Source organism: Syzygium oleosum, unplaced genomic scaffold (genome assembly GCF_021117445.2).
Source record: "Syzygium oleosum isolate NSW1041296 unplaced genomic scaffold, Sole_v2.1 Sole_v2.30, whole genome shotgun sequence".
Classification (NCBI taxonomy): domain Eukaryota; kingdom Viridiplantae; phylum Streptophyta; class Magnoliopsida; order Myrtales; family Myrtaceae; genus Syzygium; species Syzygium oleosum.
Genome location: NW_026607514.1, coordinates 3,082,502 through 3,103,451, shown reverse-complemented (window position 1 = coordinate 3,103,451; position 20,950 = coordinate 3,082,502). Strand labels below are relative to the sequence as shown.

At 37.2% G+C, this 20,950-nt stretch overlaps 1 protein-coding gene across 1 annotated transcript; it reads left to right on the top strand.

The window, feature by feature from the left end:
* LOC115664039 (myosin-11-like) lies at positions 1-19,988 on the top strand. The gene is made up of 28 exons (XM_056303987.1): positions 1-94; positions 3,031-3,176; positions 9,877-10,005; positions 10,359-10,529; positions 10,635-10,780; positions 10,869-11,028; positions 11,573-11,631; positions 12,305-12,464; positions 12,580-12,729; positions 13,119-13,255; positions 13,345-13,491; positions 13,626-13,727; positions 14,232-14,289; positions 14,529-14,630; positions 15,053-15,090; positions 15,170-15,296; positions 15,388-15,558; positions 16,634-16,765; positions 16,856-16,965; positions 17,046-17,106; positions 17,210-17,387; positions 17,555-17,760; positions 17,832-17,951; positions 18,109-18,219; positions 18,357-18,578; positions 18,771-18,910; positions 19,284-19,522; positions 19,621-19,988. The coding sequence occupies exons 1-28, from the start codon at positions 1-3 to the stop codon at positions 19,671-19,673; spliced, it is 3,669 nt and encodes a 1,222-aa protein (XP_056159962.1). The 3' UTR covers positions 19,674-19,988.
* Positions 19,989-20,950: the final 962 nt, after the last annotated feature.

Genomic DNA, 20,950 nt, shown 5'->3' with positions numbered 1-20,950 from the left:
ATGCGAGCCCTCGCCCAGGCCCTCGCGAGCCACTTCGAGGGTGTTATAGCCCTCGCCGGATTTGGCGAGGGCTCGCGAGTCCTCACTATGGCTGGTGAGGGCGTCGCAAGCCATCACCCGCCCTCGCCCATGGCCAGTGAGGGCTTTGCGGCCCTCACCCCCGGGCCGGTGACTTGCCAGCTCAATGAAGAAGAAGAAAGGAAAAAAAAAAGAAAAAAAATAAAAGAATAAAAATAAAATAATCAATAAAAAAATTCGATTTCCACGTCAACACCACATAGGACGGCCAGTGCCAACGTCAGCGATTTCCGATCAAAATTAGTCGAAAGGACTAAATTAGCAATCAGTTAAAATGTTTAGGATTAAATTGGCAAATAGTCAATATGTTTAGGACTAAATTGGCATAATTAAAAGGTTTAGGACTGAATTGGCAAAATTTAAAAGTTTATGACTGAATTGACCGCCGTACAATAGATTTAGGACTTTTTGGACAATTTTCCTGAGGTCCGGTCAATAATGAGATTCACTGCTGAGAAGTAAAGGTGGAAACCAGCAACGTTTGCAGACTTACATCTACTCCTGCACTTATGAATCGTCCTACTCATACCTTTTCTTTCACTCAACTTGACACTGAGTCGTGAGGACCCTGGTTGACTTCCCTAATCAATGTCGGGGTAGACAGCCACCAACAGAGAAAATAGTGATCCATAGCTCCACCCGTCTTGATCATTGGAGAAAAGAGGATTTGTTCACCTGCGACCATCGTTTAATTACTTCTGTGGTACCTTAAGCCACTAAGCTTTGTCTCTACGAAACAAAGAAAACGCCTGTTGTCCACGAAATGCGAAGATTGACATGTCCTCTAGGTTGTCCGAAGAGTCTGTTATGGAACACATTGCAATAAATTGCAGAACAAACTTCTACTGCTCATGGTGAACTCATTAGCACTCAAGATAGAATTGTTCCGAGGCACAGATTACCTGTTTTTCATTGACAAACTCTCACAAAATGTGTTCGCAATTATCAAGCTAAAGAAGCTTTCTATAAACAAAAATCGGAATAGGCCACCCACCTAGACTTTGAGTCGCATCTTATTTGTTTCGCGATAGAGGTAATGCATTCCACTAATCCGGTTCACGTATCTAAGACGAGCTTTCTCATCAAAATATGACATACATCGTCAGAACACAAGCTATTTTCATAAGAGTAAGCGAAAGCAGGATCAGATGTTTACAAGGCAGGGATGGTAATAACTTGAGAAGCAGCATGATATCACGAATGAAGCTGAGGTTTGATCAAATGCTATGTGGAACTGCAGATGCTAATTGCAATTTGATCCTAGCTGAATTGAACTCTTTGTTAAACTGTGTTCTAACTAAGAGCAGGAAATTTTGATTTCGAAACCTGTCATCGGAGAAAGAATTAACTATATGGGGTTGGTCTAATGGTTAAAGAAACAATTTGTGACTTTGGATTAGGCGCAAGGCACAAATTTGATTTCCGACATTGGCAAGTACAAACAATTACGTACAAAGGCCAAGCACTTGGGCTTTGGCTCGAGTCTTGCCTAGTCCATGAAATTAATAGGGTCTTCTATGGGCCTAGAGCAAGCCCATCAAAAGGGTGCGTCATGTCGGGTTTGGGTCGGGTTGAAAATAGTCCGACCCATAAAATTTTAGCCATCCATACTCGACCCAACTGGAACTCAATCCATATTGCTAAAACATATTCATATTTAACCCGATCTATGAGAATTCATACCCACCTATTTAATTCACTTTAAGCTCTTCATGTGAATATGTGACTTGAATTAAATTTTATATCAAATATACTTAACAAAGTAAGAATGTGTTGTCGACAAAAAAAATTAAGAATATGTTAGTAAATAGAATAAAGAACGTAAAAACACCTTAAGATTAAAATACTTATAAAGAGTTAGAAACGTATGCATGTGTTGTGACGGTGTTGTGACGACACATCTCTAAATGCATGCTTTATTGATTCAAGTCATTCTAATCCTTTTTTTTGTCGCCAAATCCAATTTATCTATTACACATATAATCAGTGAAAGTAATATATTTTTTTTCTAAAAAAATTCTTTAGCAATCCTTAGTATGTATGTACTACAACAATTGCACATTCCCCTACCAAATGCAACACTTCTCAAAGCGAAGCAAGCACCCAAGAACTAAACAAGCTCTCCAAATTCCAAAGCCCTCCGAAAGATAAATCAACTTGCTATAACCCGCAAAAACTCGCTCATTCCACAAAGAATGTCTGTCATAGCATCAAAGCACAACTCATGGCCGATCACCTATGACAGTGATTTTTTTTTATCAACTATTTTGTCAACTGAGCAACAATAAAATACCGAGTTGATTTACCTTACCAAAAAAAAAAAAATACCAACAAGGGCAATAGTGATTTTTTCGGTTTACTAATAGCGATGGTAACACTAATGATTTTATTTTTTTGTTTTTTAACAAGCATTTTGTCAAATGTATATAGAAAAAGAATGGACTCCTATGATAGCTAATTGGGTTAATATCATGAAAAACCCCAAACTGATACACCTGTGATAATTTTATCCCAAACTAATTTTTTGACCACCAAAAATCCTAAACTAGTACACCTGTGATAAATTTATCCGAAACTAATATTTTGAGCACTAAAAACCCCAAACTGGTACATTTGTGACAAATTTATCCTCCATTAATTTTTATTAAATTGGATTTACATCACAAAAAATCACAAACTGATTGACCTATGACAAACGGAGGGTAAGACATAAAACTAGTAAATCAGTCAACTGCCATGTGTCATTTAACAAAGCAGATTGACAGTAAAATTTAACGGAAACAAATTGAGGGTAAATTTGTCATAGGTGTACCAGTTTGGGGTTTTTGGTGGTTAAAAAATTAGTTTGAGATAAAATTATCACAAGTGTGCAGTTTGGGGTTTTTCGGGGTATTAACCCTAGTTAATAATGCAAGATCAGTCAGCTTTCACAAATGAACTTTCTGTGTCCAGATGACACACAGGAAGGCACACTGGAGATGGAAAAGGAATACATTGCTGAAAAACTCAACGAATGGAAGTCAATTGCAGTTGACTGGGGCAATCTGCCACAAATGCCAATTACAGAAGATCAAACTGCAGGCCCGAACCTAGTCTTGGTACATGAAAGATGCAGAAGAGAACAAGACCTCAATTATTATTATTTTTTTTCCCGAATGAATTGACTTATATTTAAACTCAATTAGATGGAAATTTTCCACATTCACATATGGTGCTCATGATAAACACTTACATTTTAGCATTCTCAAATTTTAAAATGCCCACTTGATCCAAGTAAGAAGGGAAATAAAAATAAAAATAAAAAGGTGAACATCATGGCCGAGCTCTTCTGTATGACGATATGCACGTGGGAATCTCCGGTGAGAGAGGTGGTGCAATGGTGCTCGAGAGAGGGAAAGGGGAGAAGAAATGCCGCAGCTGCAGCAGTTTTTCTCTAACGCGTGAGAGTGTGGAGTGAGAGTGCGAAAGCAAGAGAGTCTCAGACTGGCAGGTGGGTTGGGTCTATATAGAACCTAAAGCCGTTGGTCCCATCTCTTCCCTTCGATCACTGGATTCAACGAAAATCTAAGGTTTGGATTACCTCGAAGTCGATCGTACTGGGTCGCATATTGACCAGCACAAGAACTTAAAAGTCACAACTGATCAATAGGAGCTAATCATGTCTACGGTCGTATTGATGTTTCCTTGGAAAGCTTGCAAAATTACTAGGAAGTTTTCATTGGATTAACCTAGTTACCCTTAGAATGTAATCGAGGAGTGGCAAAATCAATGTGTACTCTTGTTCAATGCTCATTGGAGTTCATGAGCTTAAATCTTGTTCGATTTATTCGTAGTACTCTTTCATTAGAACCTGTTAAGTCTTTTAATCAATCAATTTTGTTCCACCCACCCCCCACCCCCTCTCTGACTTGGCATCTGATGTGTCACGTCATATGCCAACATGACCGAATTGATTAGCAGTACAAAATTTGTTTAAAGTTGGTGTTGGGAAAGGCAAGTTTCGGCGGTTGGACAAATTTATGCATTTTATTTCTGAACATTCCTTCATTGATTGGCTTGTGTTGCCGGATGAGTTTCCCACGAAGATTAGAATGAGAAAACGGAATGCTAGCATCAATATGAAAATTATCCAAAAAGTTCTAAAGTTAATACGCTTTTGCCAATTCAGTCATAAATCTTTCAATTTTGCTAATTGAGTCATCAATATTTCCACATTCTATCAATTGACTCCATCAAGCCGATTTTAATCAGAAATTGCTGACGTGGACGCCAGTAATGCCACGTAAAACGGTTGATGCTGACGTAAATAATTTTTTTATAATATATTTTTAAAAAAATTGATTATTATTATTTTTTCTTTTCTTTTCTTTTTTCTTTTTCTTTCTTTCTCTTCCTTTTTTTTCCCATCAAGTCTGGCGAGAGTAGCTAGGGTCGGCGACCCTCGATGGCCATTGGGCGAGGGGCTGCAAAGCCCTTGTGAGGGTCGTGACCTATGAGGGCTTCACGGCCCTGGTCCGCGGCTGGTGAGGGTCGGCTAGCGGCCCTCCTCGGGCTTGGAGGAAAAAATGAAAAACAAATAAAATAAAGAAATTCAAAAAAATATATTAAAAAATTATTAAAAGATTTTATGTGAGCGTCGATCGTCCAACCCTAATGTCACGCCCCGAACCCCATCGAGCTCGTGGCATCCCTCTCTGGTCGATTTATGCGACATCCCAGGAATTATCGCCGACCTCAAATACAATCGTCAGAGATATAATGCACGACAGAAACCACAATTAACCCGGACAATATAAACTGGGGAAACGTCAGGGAGAATATGCATTGACATTTTCATTAACAACCTTATACAACATTCACAGCACTTACAACCACCGTAATTTACAGCCACCATAAACCCTTGCACACTGTATTACAAACTACCGATATACAAAAAGATCGGTAACCTGGCATCCAGACCTCAAAAATGGTACTTTCCTAAAATCTACTCTGAACCCCCAACACTAGTCCCTACGCCCCTTACTCGGCGTCCATTCAGAATCTGACTCATCATCACCGGAGTCTGAACTCCCCTGATCCGTTTGCTCCTCCGAAGACTCCGGCTCCGCCTCAATCACAATCGGATGATCAATGTCACCCGACTCAGCTGGAATAGCATTCTGGTGCTCCTCAGCTAGAAAATCAAAGAAATTAATCTCAGGCACGTAATTGGGATCCATGTATTCTTCAAACGGGAGTATATACTTCGGGTCTCCTACAGGCTCTTCCGACTCCTCAGACTCGTCATCAGGCTCTACCTCGGGCTCCACCTCTTCTGGTTCCTCCTCCTCTGGTTCCTCTTCCTCTGGTTCCTCTTCGGGGATTGGTTCTAAGTCTATGTCCATCGGGTCATCCTCAGCTTGCGATGCTTCAGGCTCAGGTTCATGCTCAGCCTCTGAAGATCCTTGTGCGGCGGGTGCTGAATGCATCCCAGATTGCGCTAAGCTAACCTCTGTACTGGTCAGCTCTCCATCAATCGGGGTACGGCAGTCGGGTCCCAATCCCCAACTAGATCAAACGGAACATCAAAATCTTTAACGGGCCCGAACTCAGCCCCGTCTGCATCCCGGAAGAACCAGGCAGTATAAACGTGGGTCTCCCAAAGAGGTAATCCTACTTCTACGAAAACGGTCGTGGTATGCTTAATCCAGGTCATTCCATCCCCCATAGGAAATTCTGTAACTTCATTCTCGGTGTGCACTGGTACTCTAAAACGTTCCGGTGGCAGTAGCGGTGGGTTCATATCTCAGGTCGGGGTTCTGAAAATATTGGTTGAGACAACCATGAGATCACATCTCAGTAAGTACACCCCTAAACCCCACCTAGGCTACCACGTACCTCCAGACAATTTCACAAACACAATCACACGCACTAATTCATCACACAGCAGTCACATTATATACGATCACACGCATGTACCAATCTCATGTCGTGCATTCATTCTGTTCACATCATATCCTTTCCACATTCCTCGCCAGTGACCCACGTTGAAGTACACGCCTCAGGTACACTGCGACTAACTTTTCATAACACTTCCGGGCCCGCGTAAACGTACACGCCTTAGGCCATGTTTCTTGCCCGCGTAAACGTACACGCCTCAGGCTCAACACCTACCACCTACTGCGCAACCCACGTTGAAGTACACGCCTCAAGCTAGTAGTCTTCCGGTAATACCGGGCATCGTCCCGCGTAAACGTCCACACCTCAAGACGGCACAATTTCCACGAACTCGTGTTATATCACATCCACTTTTCATTTATGCACATGCTCAACAAGCATTTACCACACTCAATTGGCCAATCGCACGTGGCCCGTGCACGCATCAATTCACACATAAAACATGCTCACTCAGCATTTGACATGGCCAATCTTACAATTAAATCAATTTGGCCCAAGCGTGCACCCGGCAAGCATATGTCAATCATTCAATTACACAATCACGTACTCCATTTTAATCACCACAATTAAATCACGGTTCGAACACACATAACGCACAAATTGCCATTTTTCTCTACCCAAACGGCGTCAAATCAATTCCGGCCCTTCACGGTACTTTCTCACAATTAATTGCCGGTTCTAAAAATCCAACTTGCGTCCCGATCGGCCCATCACAGCCCATTAAACAATCACTCACAGCCCACTGTTTTCCTCAAATATTCCACCAAAAATTTCCGAATTCAATCCTAAGGCCCGCTAAACATTTCGGCTCATAAATCGTACAAACCCGAACCAAAATAAACCCAATTTCACTCAAAATTTATCCGTTAATACCCAATATCCTAAATCGGGTTTAGGGCGCGACTTACCCGACTCTAGACTCACTCGGCTAGAGCGAAAGCGGCGGCAAAACCAAAATCTAACGGCGGCTTGTGGCGGCGGCGATGATCGGCGGCGATCGGGAGGAACGGCGGGCGACGGCGGTTTGGGCGGCGGCCGGTGAGGCTCACGGCCAAGAGAGGGAGACCGAGAGGGAGAGAGAGAATCACGGTGGGGTGAGGGTGGCGTGAGACGGCGGGGCGGTGGCGTGGCGCGACACGGCGGGGCGGTCCGGGCGACGGCGCGGCAATGGGCGGCCAAGGGGCGGCGTTCGGCGGGGGAGGGGGCTCACGGTGGGGGTTTCACGGGGGAGGGGAGGCCGAATGGGAGGGGGGGAGAGAGAGAGGAGAGAGAGAGACTTATCTTATTAAAAAGTTCACTTTTTGTCTAATTACCAAAATGCCCCTCTCTAATCTTTTCATCCGACGGTCCAGGTTCGATCTTATCTTGAAACCGACGGCCCAGATCGAATCTTACCAAAAATATCCAAGGGCAATCTTGTAATTTCTCAAAAAGTCCAAGGGCAAAATTGTCTTTTCCGAACTTGAGGGAAAAATTACCAAAATGCCCTTGCCCTTTATAACTAACCCTTTAATAAATCCCAAGGGTAAAATGGTCACTTTCTCCGTTTCTCGCCGAAATTGAACTTTTCTGAAAAATCCGAAGAAATCCAGAGTTGTACGTTCCAATTACAACGTCATCCAAAGGCCCTGCCGTGACTTTCCGAATTTTCTAACGCTCGGTTTGGTCTCTACTCAATATTCCAATTATATATTCATAACGTAACTCGAGCGTTTCTCAGACTAATGGGTGGCTTTTGGGAAATTCGCCTGTATGACCCGTGACTGATACTAAATCGAGTCACGTACAATTTATTCAGACCGTAATGACTTCGGTTGTCATTAAAATCACGAGGATCAATTACTAGATCCGAGGGGCACGATCGTTTGGTATAGGTTCAGGATCATTCGTCAAGTTATTTCGCGGTCCAGCGGAATCACCCGCGATCCACTACTATGACAGTGGCGAGCTGACCCCTAACTATCCTTGGATCGGCTAACAGTGGCGCAAAATATCACCTCGACGATTTTATGGTCGAAAGTCCATTCACGATTGAATTTTCTTTAGTCGTACGTATTTTAAATCCCTAATTAGCCTTTCCCCACTGGTTAGTATCACATGAATGATCAGTTCCGGGTGAGAACTAGCTACGAGCACATTAATAAAATAATTCATTTCATAAATCCCAAATAAGCGAAATTTCAGAATGTCACACCTAAACCCTAAACCCTGCCGGCCGTGCCACGTAGAACGGTCGGCATCCATGTCAGCGATTGCCGGCTAAAATTGGCCGAATGAATTCAATTGGTAAAACATGAATAGGTTTAAAACTCAATTGGCAAAATTAAAAGGTTTATGATTGAATTAGAAAAAGTACAATAGGTATAGGACTTTTTGGACAAATTTCCCTAGCATTAATCCTATCTAAGACTTGTTTTCAAGATCACGAAAGAGTCCCCGATTTTATTTGATTTTGAGATTACCCGTGACGTTAATCTTTGAAATTCTTATATGACTTGCCAAAATAACATTTACTATGATAATAAACTTTATTAGTGATGTTAAGGTTGGCCTGGTTAGACTCAATATATCTCGTTTAGAGAGTTTTGTAAATTGAAGATTCCTAATGATAGGCTTATGAAAAAAAAATGAACATAATTACTATGACAGGTTCAATCAGCATAAGTGATGTTACGGAGAAACAACTTTCGGAACCTAACCACCACGTGGAGAGAGAGAGAGAGAGAGAGAGAGAGAGAGAGCCACAAGAACATCAAAAAGGACGGCGACATTTTTGGTTATACATAAGCTGTCATCGGTTGATCTTTACTTAGAAACACTTAACCACGACCATGCAAAGTCGAGTTTCAGATCCTAATCACCTCGAAGAGCATACGTTTTCTTTCCCTTTTGGTGATCTTCCTTTTTCCTTAGAAATGGCCGGAAATGGGATTATCGATCGTCGGTGGATTCTCCATTTCGTTGAATGAAGAACAGATTGCACATCTTCTTGTTCTTATAAATGGTACGTACATTTCATACAGCCAATTCGTTCTTCAATACTCGTATATGTTTCTCTTGATTTTCTGTTTTCCATTCTTGATGATCACGACCCCCTGGTTTTTCCCTCTTGGATTGTATCAGATGCTGTCAATTATCTATAGACATGATTTATGTAATTAGTGGTGTCGAAACGAACTATGTATCTGATTCAAGAACAATAAAAAGAGGTTGAGAATCGTCCTTTCTGTACCATTGTGGCCATTGCAGTTCTTGGCATTGCAACCTGCTGCAATAATTTGGACAGGAGAGTGTCAAATAGTCATTTGAACAAGAAAACAAAAATGGGGTTTTAATCAAATTTGCACATCTATAAAGTCTCATGTTGATATTTTGCACTTTTAAAATGTGCTTTTTAAGATAGGGGTGATCAGTTTGAGGGTGGATAAGTTCCATACCAATAAATTGTAATCTATCATGTCAGAGTCAATTTCCCGTTTTTGGAACTGGGAATTGAACCAGTCGACCCTGAAACCAAATTGGCTAGTTCCATACAGATTCCAGAGTCGGCCCGTCAACCGGCATGGTCGCAGAATTTTTAAGGGGACAAGTGGGACATTCAATGGAACTTGTTGGTGTTTGCTTAGTCATAATACCACATTTAATCGGTGTCGATGTATTGACTACATTTCAAGATATACACACTTTACAATACATATTATTCATCAAAATCCACTTAGATACAAATGAATACAGACCTCCAAAAATTAGATAACTGTTGTGCATCGATCTTTTCAAAACAGACGTTAAGAATTGTGACATGAGATATAACATAACCTCACTTTCTAAGTATATAATCTTTACAGTTTGTAATTGTTGCAGGGTACAACCTTGAACATCGTTGTAGGTTCGCATGTTTGGGTTGAAGATCCGGCTCTCGCTTGGATCGATGGTGAGGTCTTGGATATTAGGGGAGAAGATGCTGAAATTCAAACATCAGCAGGCAAAATGGTAAATAGCTCTTCCTACTAAAACACAACGTTTCTAAGCACAAACAAATCTTTCGACTCCGTATGTTCCGCGAAAAATGAATGATCTACAAAACGTTTTCTTAAAACCGATCTCTTGTATCGCTTACAAAATGAATAAAGGAAAAATTTCCATTGTCCACGGAAATATTGAAACAAAAATTGTTGTCGCTAATGAAAATTTTTTCATTAACTAAATATTTCAAACGATACATGTGATCATTTTTAAGAAAATATTATCCAAATTATTTATTTTCTGCAAAATAGACACACCCTCCATAAATATTATCTTCTCTTTTTAATGAATTCACTTCACCCCCATCTGACATTGGCCAGGTCGTCGCCAACTTGTCGAAGCTGCATGCGAAAGACATGGACGTCCCTGAAGATGGAGTCGACGACATGACCAAACTATCTTACTTCCACGAACCAGGAGTGTTGCATAACTTAGCCACTCGATTCGCCTTGAACAAAGTCTACGTAAAGTCTCTAATTTCAAAAACTTATGTCTCCACATATTCGATAAATTTCAATTTTAGTGAAAGGAGTTTAAACTAATTAAATGCAGCCGTGGAAGGACTCTATTATAATTTAGTGACAAAATCATGGCAGACTTACACCGGAAACATCCTCATCGCCATCAACCCTTTTCAAAGCCTCGAGGGTTTATACGATGCCGGTGTCATGAAAATGTACAAGGGCATGCTGTTAGGAGACATGAGCCCGCACGTGTTTGCCATCGCCGACGCTTCGTATAGGTTAGTACTGCTCAACTCGGCTTAAGTTACCTCTATCTTTCACGTAAATTCGAGGCCAGTTTATGCCTATCGAGATGGAATGGAACAGGGCGATGATCGATGAGAGAAAGAACATATCGATACTTGTGAGCGGCGAAAGCGGGGCCGGCAAGACCGAAACTACCAAGATGATCATGCGTTATCTTGCGTTTTTGGAAGGACATACTTTCGTTGAAGGACACCGAACAGTCGAACAGCAAATACTAGAAGTAAGTTAGGTACTTGTTCTTGCTTTTCTTAGCGATAGGGATGACATTTGAGGATTTAGTAAGGATTTCTTTCTTGCCTTAGTTAAATTTTGGTTATTATTACATGTTAGAAAGAACACCAAACTTCTAAAGAATAGAATTGAAATGATTGTAGATAGTGGTGTATGTTAAGTTTATTTTATGAAGTTTCAGACCTTTTATAGACACCAAAATTCAATTACTATACTATTATTTCACTTAAAAAAAACTATATTAAAGGTTTTCTTCTTACTTGTGTAAATTACAGATGATCATATTAAGCTATAAATATTTTCTCTCTAATCACTGATGTTGATGAAGTTATTAAGAGAATTATATATAAACTTGAGAGTAAAAACATTGACAGAAAAGCGAAAATGAAAATGACATTAGTATTCAACATAAAAGTTTATGCGGGTGGGAAAAATTGTCAAATCTTTATTTCCTTTCATATTTAAATTGAGTAATTGTTTAATCATTTAGAAAAAAACTCTTATTCTCACGTAAAGTTTGTTGTTTCTTGCAGTCTAACCCAGTGCTTGAAGCTTTTGGCAATGCGAAGACCGTCAGAAACAATAATTCCAGGTAATTCAATATATGAGATTCTCTAAGTCAATTACTTTATAGCTATCTTGTCAATACACTTTATAATTGTGCCAAAAAATGTCTATCCATATTCATTCTAGGATAGATTTGATTATACATTAGTCTATTTATTAATAAAGAGCGATTTCTTTTTTTTTCTTTGGTCGAAATAAAGAGTAAATTCAATGATAACTGAAGTTTAGTATGTTTTACGTTGAGATCACTAAACTTTGTTTCCATCATCCTATGCACTAAAACATTCGTGTCTCTACGATTGTGCATTTCGCCTAAAATGACCTATTTTTAGGCGCTATAAAAAGTTAGTTACATGTCTTCCAACTTAGCCGAGCTAAATTTCCAAAAACAAGAGTAGAACATACAAAAATCTTGACATTTTTTTCTCATTTTTTTTACATTTTTGTTGACTTTTTTTCACTTTTTGAAATTTTATTAGCTTAGCACTATAAGGTAAGTTAGACTGATATCATGGGCAAATTACTTATATTTCGACCAAAGTAAATCCAGTATAAAGAGATGAAGTTGAATGCATTGGGTGATTGTGATCGAAGTCTACTAGGCTCGTCTAACATGCACCAAAGACTATTGACAATATTGATTAGATGCTACATGATGGATCTATATGTAATGTTTTGTTTTGAAAATAATGTTGCAGTCGATTCGGGAAATTCGTCGAAATCCAATTCGACAATCGTGGAAGAATATCCGGGGCAGCAATACGAACATATCTCCTAGAGAGATCTCGCGTTTGTCAAATTTCAGACCCAGAACGTAATTACCATAGTTTTTATCATCTTTGCGCAGCTCCGCAACAGGTTCCCTCTTCTTACTCTTCTTCTCAATGGAATATCAACATGATTATAAGTAAATTAGATAATTTGAAATTTTTTTTTTATTTTTAGTAATTTATCTTGTATTACATTAATGTAGGAAATTGAGAAATACAAGTTGGGAAATCCGGAGTCGTTTCACTATCTCAACCAATCCAATTGCTATCAATTGGATGGTGTAAATGATGCAGAGGAGTACCTTGCCATCAGGAGAGCTATGAATGTAGTGGGAATAAGTGAGGATGAACAGGTTTAGTACTTTTTTTCTATGCAACTTCACATTAATTGACCATATTGCTTGGTTCTCGGGATAATTGTCTAAAAAGTCATAAACCAATTGTACGGTAGTCGATTTAGTCGTAAACCTTTCAACAGTACTAATTTAGTTCTAAACCTATTATTTGGATATTTGGTTGAAAGAACTACATTGATAAATCGTAAAAAATGTTTATGACTAAATTGACACAATTGAAAAGTTTAGGATTAAATTGACAAATCATCAAAGGGTTTAGAACTGAATTGACACAATTAAAAGATTTAGGACTGAATTAGCCTTCGTACAATAGATTTAGGTTTTTTTGGATAATTTTTCTATAAGTTCTCACGAAAAATAAAATGATTGTCTCTGCTTTTTCATAGGATTCGATATTCCGCGTTGTGGCCGCGATTCTCCACCTTGGAAATATCACCTTTTCAAAGGGCGAAGAGACGGACTCGTCGGTCGTGACGGATGAAAATTCCAAATTTCATCTCGAAATGACTGCCCAACTCCTAAAGTAATAAATAATATCTTGTATTTTTTTTCTTCCCTTTCTTTTTATGAGACTCCAATTTATAAGTTCTTATATTTAATTGATATTATTAGGTGCGATATTCGTGAATTAGAAGGTGCTTTGTGCAAGCGTTTAATGGTCACTCCTGAAGAGATAATCCAGAGAAGCCTCGATCCCCTGGGTGCAACATTAAGCAGAGACAGCTTAGCCAAAACAATATACTCACGCCTATTTGATTGGTGAGATTCTTGCACATATTATATTAGATTATAAAAATATTATTTTTATTATTATTATTGTTTGATTATGCTTTTTTATTTTTATTTTTTTGATAATGCCGGTTAGATAATATTTATTTGTGTGAGATTTTTAGGTTGGTGGACAAGATAAATATCGCCATCGGACAAGACCCCGATTCGAAATACCTCATAGGAGTTCTCGACATTTATGGGTTTGAAAGCTTCCAATCTAATAGGTAATGATTCAGGGTTCTATCTCTGTGTTTGTGAAATGATTATCACTAATTATTTACTCTAATTTCTAGGATAATGTTTTCCTGAAAAAGCAAGAGTAAATTATTCACATATGATTTAAAATATATTGAATGTGTAGTGACATATGGACAAAAAAAGGAAATATCCGTTAATTTTTGGCAAAAAATATCCGTTTTTGTCGTGCCATACGGCTCTCGGAATTCAACATTTATATAATGCGGAATACCTGAATTCTTCGAAGATATACTAGTATTTTTTTTTATGTAGAATGATGTATAGTTAATTTCATAAATATGTAATTCAAAACATCTGATCCATGTTTACATTTTTGTAGGGAGAACAAAAGTAAAAAGGAAAATAATTTTGATGTAGAGACGAGCAAATCCATTTAGATAATTTGTAATTGTCATAATCTTTTAAAGTTTTACCCATCATTCAATTATTGTAATTTCGAGGTTTTCTAATTTACGTTTTATTCTGTGCAGCTTTGAGCAATTTTGCATAAATTATACAAATGAAAAGTTACAACAACATTTCAATCAGGTATTAAGTCAACCATACTTCACCTACTTAATCTCAAGGGTAAATTCTCTGTAAAAACCCTATACTTTGAGGTTTTCATCCATTGACCCATTCTATTTCCAAATTTTAAAAAAATTATATATTATTAAAGGGTCATCTAGTCAAACTCTCAAATTATAGGGGTTCTCGGATAATTTACCCTAATTTTTAGTTATCATGACTTTCCAACTTATGACTTAACTACAGTGATTATCATTCAGCATGTTTTCAAAATGGAGCAAGAAGAGTACAAGAAGGAAGACATAGATTGGAGCTATGTGGATTTTGTTGATAATCAAGACATCTTGGATCTAATTGAAAAGGTATACTTCTGGAAATATTAATAGATACAGCCTTTTACCTCAATTGCGAATTAATAGTATTATTTGTATGTTCTAATCATGAAGTTTGGACATGTTGCTTTACAATTCTTCTCTCAATAAATGTATAAGAATTTCCGTTAGTTAAGTCTGATTTTTGAAACATATTTAGATACAAAGTACAACATAATAACTATAGTTACAAAATCTTGATTATACCCTAATTAAGTCTATGTTTTTTGCAATTGTAGATAACTTGATAATAACCTGTAGACCAAGATGACTCCTGGGTGCCACATGGATATTACGCATATGAAAAATACCACATTAATATCTCATATATGGGTTTCTATGTTTCTCTTTTAACATTGGGGTTTCCAAACTTTTCATCGAATTCACACCATCCAATCCATTTGATTATGTAGAAACCGGGCGGAATCATCACTTTGCTCGACGAAGCTTGGTACATCCGACTTCTTGACTTTGTATGTTGGTTGTGTGCTTCACTTGATCATTCCACTGATATACATTTGAATTTTCAGTATGTTTCCCAGATCAACTAGTGAAACGTTCTCTGAAAAGCTTTACCAGTCATTCAAGTTCCACAAGCATTTCATCAAGCCAAAGTTAACACGTACGGACTTCACGATTATTCATTATGCTGGAGAGGTAAGCTTGGCGATACTATTGCCATCATTATCGCTGTTATATCATTGACGACTAAACTTGGTTAAATTGAATTTGATGAGCTTTTTTCCAGGTTCAATACCAATCTGATCAGTTTTTAGATAAGAATAAAGACTATGTTGTTCCAGAACATCAAGACTTACTGAGCACCTCCAGATGCTCTTTTGTAGCAAGCCTTTTCCCTCCACTTTCAGAAGACTTGGCAAAGTCAGCAAAATTTTCATCTCTTGGGTCTAGGTTCAAGGTATGATTATTCCTTTTCTTTTTCTTTTTTTTTAACTAATTAAAAAATATAATTATACTTATTCTCTTATAAAAATGACTATGAGGAGTTATGAACTTCCATAATGAAGTGAAACCATAGGTCTCAAAAGTATATATATTTTAGAGAACTTGAATCAGATATTTTGTTCTTAAAGAATGTTTAAGATTGGTTAATGCATAAACCATACGTTGAGGAAGTCTTGGTTTAGGTTTTCATTTACATGATGATTTATTTATTCATTGAAAAAACAAATTTTTGCATTTAAGTGGTAAAAAAAGTTAGGGTTTCTCTTCCTTGCTATGCCCTAGAAAAACTATTTTAGTCCAAGCATGATTTGCAATGAGGTGATGTATGCAAAAATTAACCGAAGTAATTTCCATTGTAATAGTCATTGGCAGAGAATTAGGATAAGAACTCCATAGGGTAACCATAACAAGTAGGGTAAGATTGAAATATTTAGACTCAAAGTGTAAAGTTTTGAATTTTGAGGATGGAAAGCACATATTTTGAAATTGGAAGACGCAGAGTGCAACCAGGAAACTTAAGCTTCATTTTCTAGGTTTCCCTACAATTTATATGATAAACCTTAGTAAAACCAACCCTAACACCATCAACTCCATTTATTTCTTCATTTTTCTACTCTCCCTTCAATTAAATCTTTAAAGTTTCATTATCCAAACTCCATTTCCAAATAATCAAGTTATATCTAAATTTACATAAACAGAACTATGCGAGTTTTGCATGTGCAGAGATCTTTGTAAGTCCCAGATAACTTGTCAAGAGCTAAGTTGAAGCCTTAAATGTCAATTTTATTGAACTTGCTTGATTAACCTTGAAATATGCATTATTTACAATGAGACCAAGGATTACTTAGTATTGACTTAAGTACTTTAGAGGTCAAAGTGTTCAGCTTAAATCTCCAGGGATTGGAAAGCAATATTAAGTAAATAGTATCGATCATTGTTGCTATTTTCCAACTTAATGTCATTGTTATATATGGTTTAATAACATGTTGGCAAATGATGGTATGATATGTTGGATATACTGATTGCAGCTACAACTACAACAACTGATGGATACCCTAAATTCTACAGAACCTCATTACATCAGATGCGTGAAGCCAAACAGCAAGCTAAGACCTTTCCTTTTTGACAATATGAGTGTGATGCAGCAATTACGTTCTGGTGTAAGTGTGATATGGAGCTGGATGTTTATTTTTATATTATTTTATAATTCTCCATTATTGTAGAGTGACATAACAAGTAAAATGTTACAGGGTGTTCTCGAAGCAATCAGAATCAAATGCGCTGGATACCCTACACATAAGATTTTTGCCGAATTTATAAAGCGCTTCAGTGTACTTGCACCGGACGTATTAAAGCAAGAGTAAGTCAAATTCACATGATAATCAATATGTTAATTTTTATCCTGTAAAGTTTAATAACATACAAGTTCCTTCTATGTAGGTATGATGATAGAGATGCTTGTATAATGATGCTCGAAAAATTAGCTCTTCGAGATTTCAAGGTACAACTGTTATTCAAACTTTTGACATAATTGTTGATTAAACGTTATTAGCATTGCTTTTGAAGGTTCTGTATTGGAATAAATTTATCGATGCATTGGGCAGATTGGGAAGACAAAAGTTTTCTTAAGAGCTGGGCAAATGGCTGAGCTAGATTCATTGCGATTACAAGTGCATAGTAGCGCTGCCAAGATTATTCAACGACAGATGAGAACTCGCATTGCTCGCAGACAATACGTCTCTTTACGAAAGCGTTCGATCCACATACAGTCCTTTTGGAGAGGTTGGTATGATCGAGATATTTATTGTTTGTTCGCATTATGCTAATGAAGGTTGCTAATTCCTCATAATTCATTAGATCAGTTTAAAGAAAATTTCATTAACCTTTGTATTGTTCTATGTTAGTGACAAATAAAATATTTTGGTGAAGCATTATCATATTTCTTGCAGGAAAATTAGCTTGCAAATTGTATGAACATATGAAAAAGGAAAGTGCAGCTACCAAAGTACAAACTGTATTTCGTGGATACTCGACTAGAAATGCATATATCAAGATGAAAGTCGTCGCAATGACCGTGCAAGCTGCTATACGTGCAACGGTTGCATGTAATGAATTCAAGCATAGAAAACAAACCAAAGCAGCAACTACAATTCAGGTTGATATTGCAAATACCATAGGCTATACTCTTAAATGTCGATTAATAATATCATTTGTTTCTTTCTCCAGTGCAACTGGCGGCGTCATAGAGATCAATCGCATTATAGGCAACTGAAAAAGGCATCAATTCTTCTACAAGGCAAAAGAAGGAAAAAAGTAACCAGAACAGAGCATGAAATGGGAGATATGGTATTGCTCTTCTACTATTTTTGTTATTAAAATCATATGTACTCTACCAATTTTTTTAATATTGCTCATAATAATTCTCTAAGTCATTAATGTTCTCAGTTCTTATATATCTCAAAGTGTGGCATACACCTTCATTCGTGTATCTCTTATGTGTTAGCTGATTTATCGGATGAGAAGAGAAACAAATGAAGAAGAAAATGAAAAAGAAAAGCTCGAGAAGCAAGTGGAGGAACTCACATTATCTTTGCAAATGGAGAAAATGGCTCGGGTAAATATGAGAATAATCGCTGTTATTCAATCTTTCATATTTACTTATATATATAAGCTACAATAAAGAGATTCGAGAGTATTAAATTTGCATCACATGATTGATATTAATTTATGTTTTGCAAATGGTGTATGCAGACTAAATTGGAAGAAGAAAAGGCCCAAGACATAGAGAGATTGCACCATTCTTTAAATGCAATGAGAGCAAAAGTTGATGAAGCAACTGCTTTATTGTATAATGAACGAGAAATTGCACAAACCATAATTGAAGATGCTCGCCAACTGATGAACCCCGTCAGAGATTCTGTTCAGGATGCTGAAAAAATTCAGTCTCTCAACTCTAAAGTTGAAAATCTTAAGGTACTTATATCTCTTTTATCAGTAATTTAACTTCTATTATTCGTAAAGTCCCTAAATTTATAAGTGTATGAAACTTATTATCATGTTAATCTACGTGAGTGCAAATGTTACAGGTAAACTTAATTCACTCTACCACACACACACACTGTTAGAGTTCTTAAATTATTATGTTGTAACCTTTGTTATGTTCAGGTCTTGCTGCGGAGAGAAACAGAAAGAGCTGATGATTTTGAAAGGTTGTATATGAAGGCTCAAGAATCAAGTGAGGAACAAAATAAGAAGTTGTTAGAAACTCAAGGAAGAGTTGATCAATTACAGGAATACTTGAATAGGTACGTAACACTTGCTCATATTATCTCAAAAAGACATTGATTTTGAATTCAAACTTAAATGCTCTTGAAGAGGAAAATCAAGATTTGTTTTCTCTGCATCTCTTAGTATGGGACGGATATTGTAAACCCTTGTGTTTTGATGACTTTGTCCCATGTTAGGATGTGTTAAATGCATAAACGATTGAAGATACTTAAGTGGATTACAATCATTTTGTAAAATTTAGAAGGTATGTGGAACATATTTGAAATTGAATAATATTAAATTATATAGTAGAAGAACCAAATCCCTTTTATCTCTAAATTGCTCATAGAACATAATGTTTTAGACCCTCGTGTGATCTACTCATGCTATATGCGATTTAGTCTGTCTCAGGATGATGTCAAGTGTCTCAGACCAAGTCTCAGAGCTGAAGTCCTTCTTGTGCTCATCAAGTTCGAATCACACTTCTATAACTAGAGATCATCAAGACGATGATGCTATTAATCTTATGGAGACTTCATCGAGTGATTCGGACTTCACTTTTCCAGCCCCGATCTCGGCTTCAGATTCCTTCCAATACACTAATGGACTCCAATTGATGGTTCAGGATATATCGACTGGCGAAGATCTGGGTTCGTTTCGACATCTCAGTTTATCAAACCCTAAGTCGAGAGAGTGACTGTATTTAGAGTCTCTTAGCTTATATAACTCGATGTGTTCGTCTGTGCAGGACTTGAAAAGTCAGAGACTGAAAAGGAGCGTGCATTTGATGATTTCTTTTGACGAAAACTAATGAGGGTTGATGATAAGTGTGATAGTCATTTTCGTTTTTTTTAATACATGTTGTCGATCTTGAGTAGCTAGGTTAAGTAGAGAGAGAGTTAGATTCTTCTGAATTTGTGTAGATTGTACCATTCTAGTTCGCTGAGAAAAAGCTAGAAAAACACATTAATGCATGTTTATACGAACCTCCATCTATACTTATATCGTGGGGTTTTATTGCAAAATTATAGTGCTTATCATAGTTTGGCAATATTGTAACCTTCCTATTGGGACTACAATAATAAGGCGTCCAGCCAGTAATACTTTATATTCAAAGCATGTCTTCGATAAATTTGCAGGCTGTTTTAGTACATAAACTTAGAAGGGATCGATTCTAGTATGGACCGTGGGTCTATATATCAATATATAATGCAACAATATACTAAGATGCCAAATGGTAAAATTACAATAAGGTCAAAAGGTGACATACTTTATGAATTAATATTTGAAGGTTATGTAATCATCATTTGCGCAATCATCTCCATCACCATTGATATGGATTTAGCATTGACAAGAATTATAATACCTTCAGAAATTAACTAAGTATCCAAATTAGTAGTGATAGAAAGTGGGTCCAAAAGAAATTACACAGATCGCGTGTCCTAAGAATTTTTTAGCTTATACCGAAGAAAATGCTAAATTATACATGTGTTTGGGATTAACTTAAGCTAGGCTTCGGGGTGCAAGTGAAAGAGAAAGCAGTTTCCATCCAATTCTTCATGTTATCCGTGAGAGGCAATAAGGGAACTATGTAAAGAAGAAACTGTCACACCCATGTTTATATGTCTATTGCTATTGTACTTCATCTGCTTTATAATACTAACATTTTACACCAAAAAAAAATGGATAAATAAGTCTATTGCTGGAAGTCTAACTCATAATGAATCTTTCTTAAAACTGGCACTAATAACTAATGAGGATGTTCTTGCATAATTAGTCTCTTTGAAATGCTAAGAGTTGTCTCTAAGCCTTTGTACCTCATATGATTAATGATATTCACATATTTACACCCAAAAAAAAAAAAACGAATGAGGATGTTTCTTTTTCATTGCCCGATATTTCTGTACTTTTTTAATCTAAAAAGACTAAAATCTATGCTTAATTTGGATTTTCACCTTATGAAAACACTCACTCACTTTTCCCTATAGAATGGTGTTCTGGTCAATAATCATACTAATCATTCATGAATTAATTATTAATTATTTTTAATTACCAGTGATTTAGCCAATCAAATAATT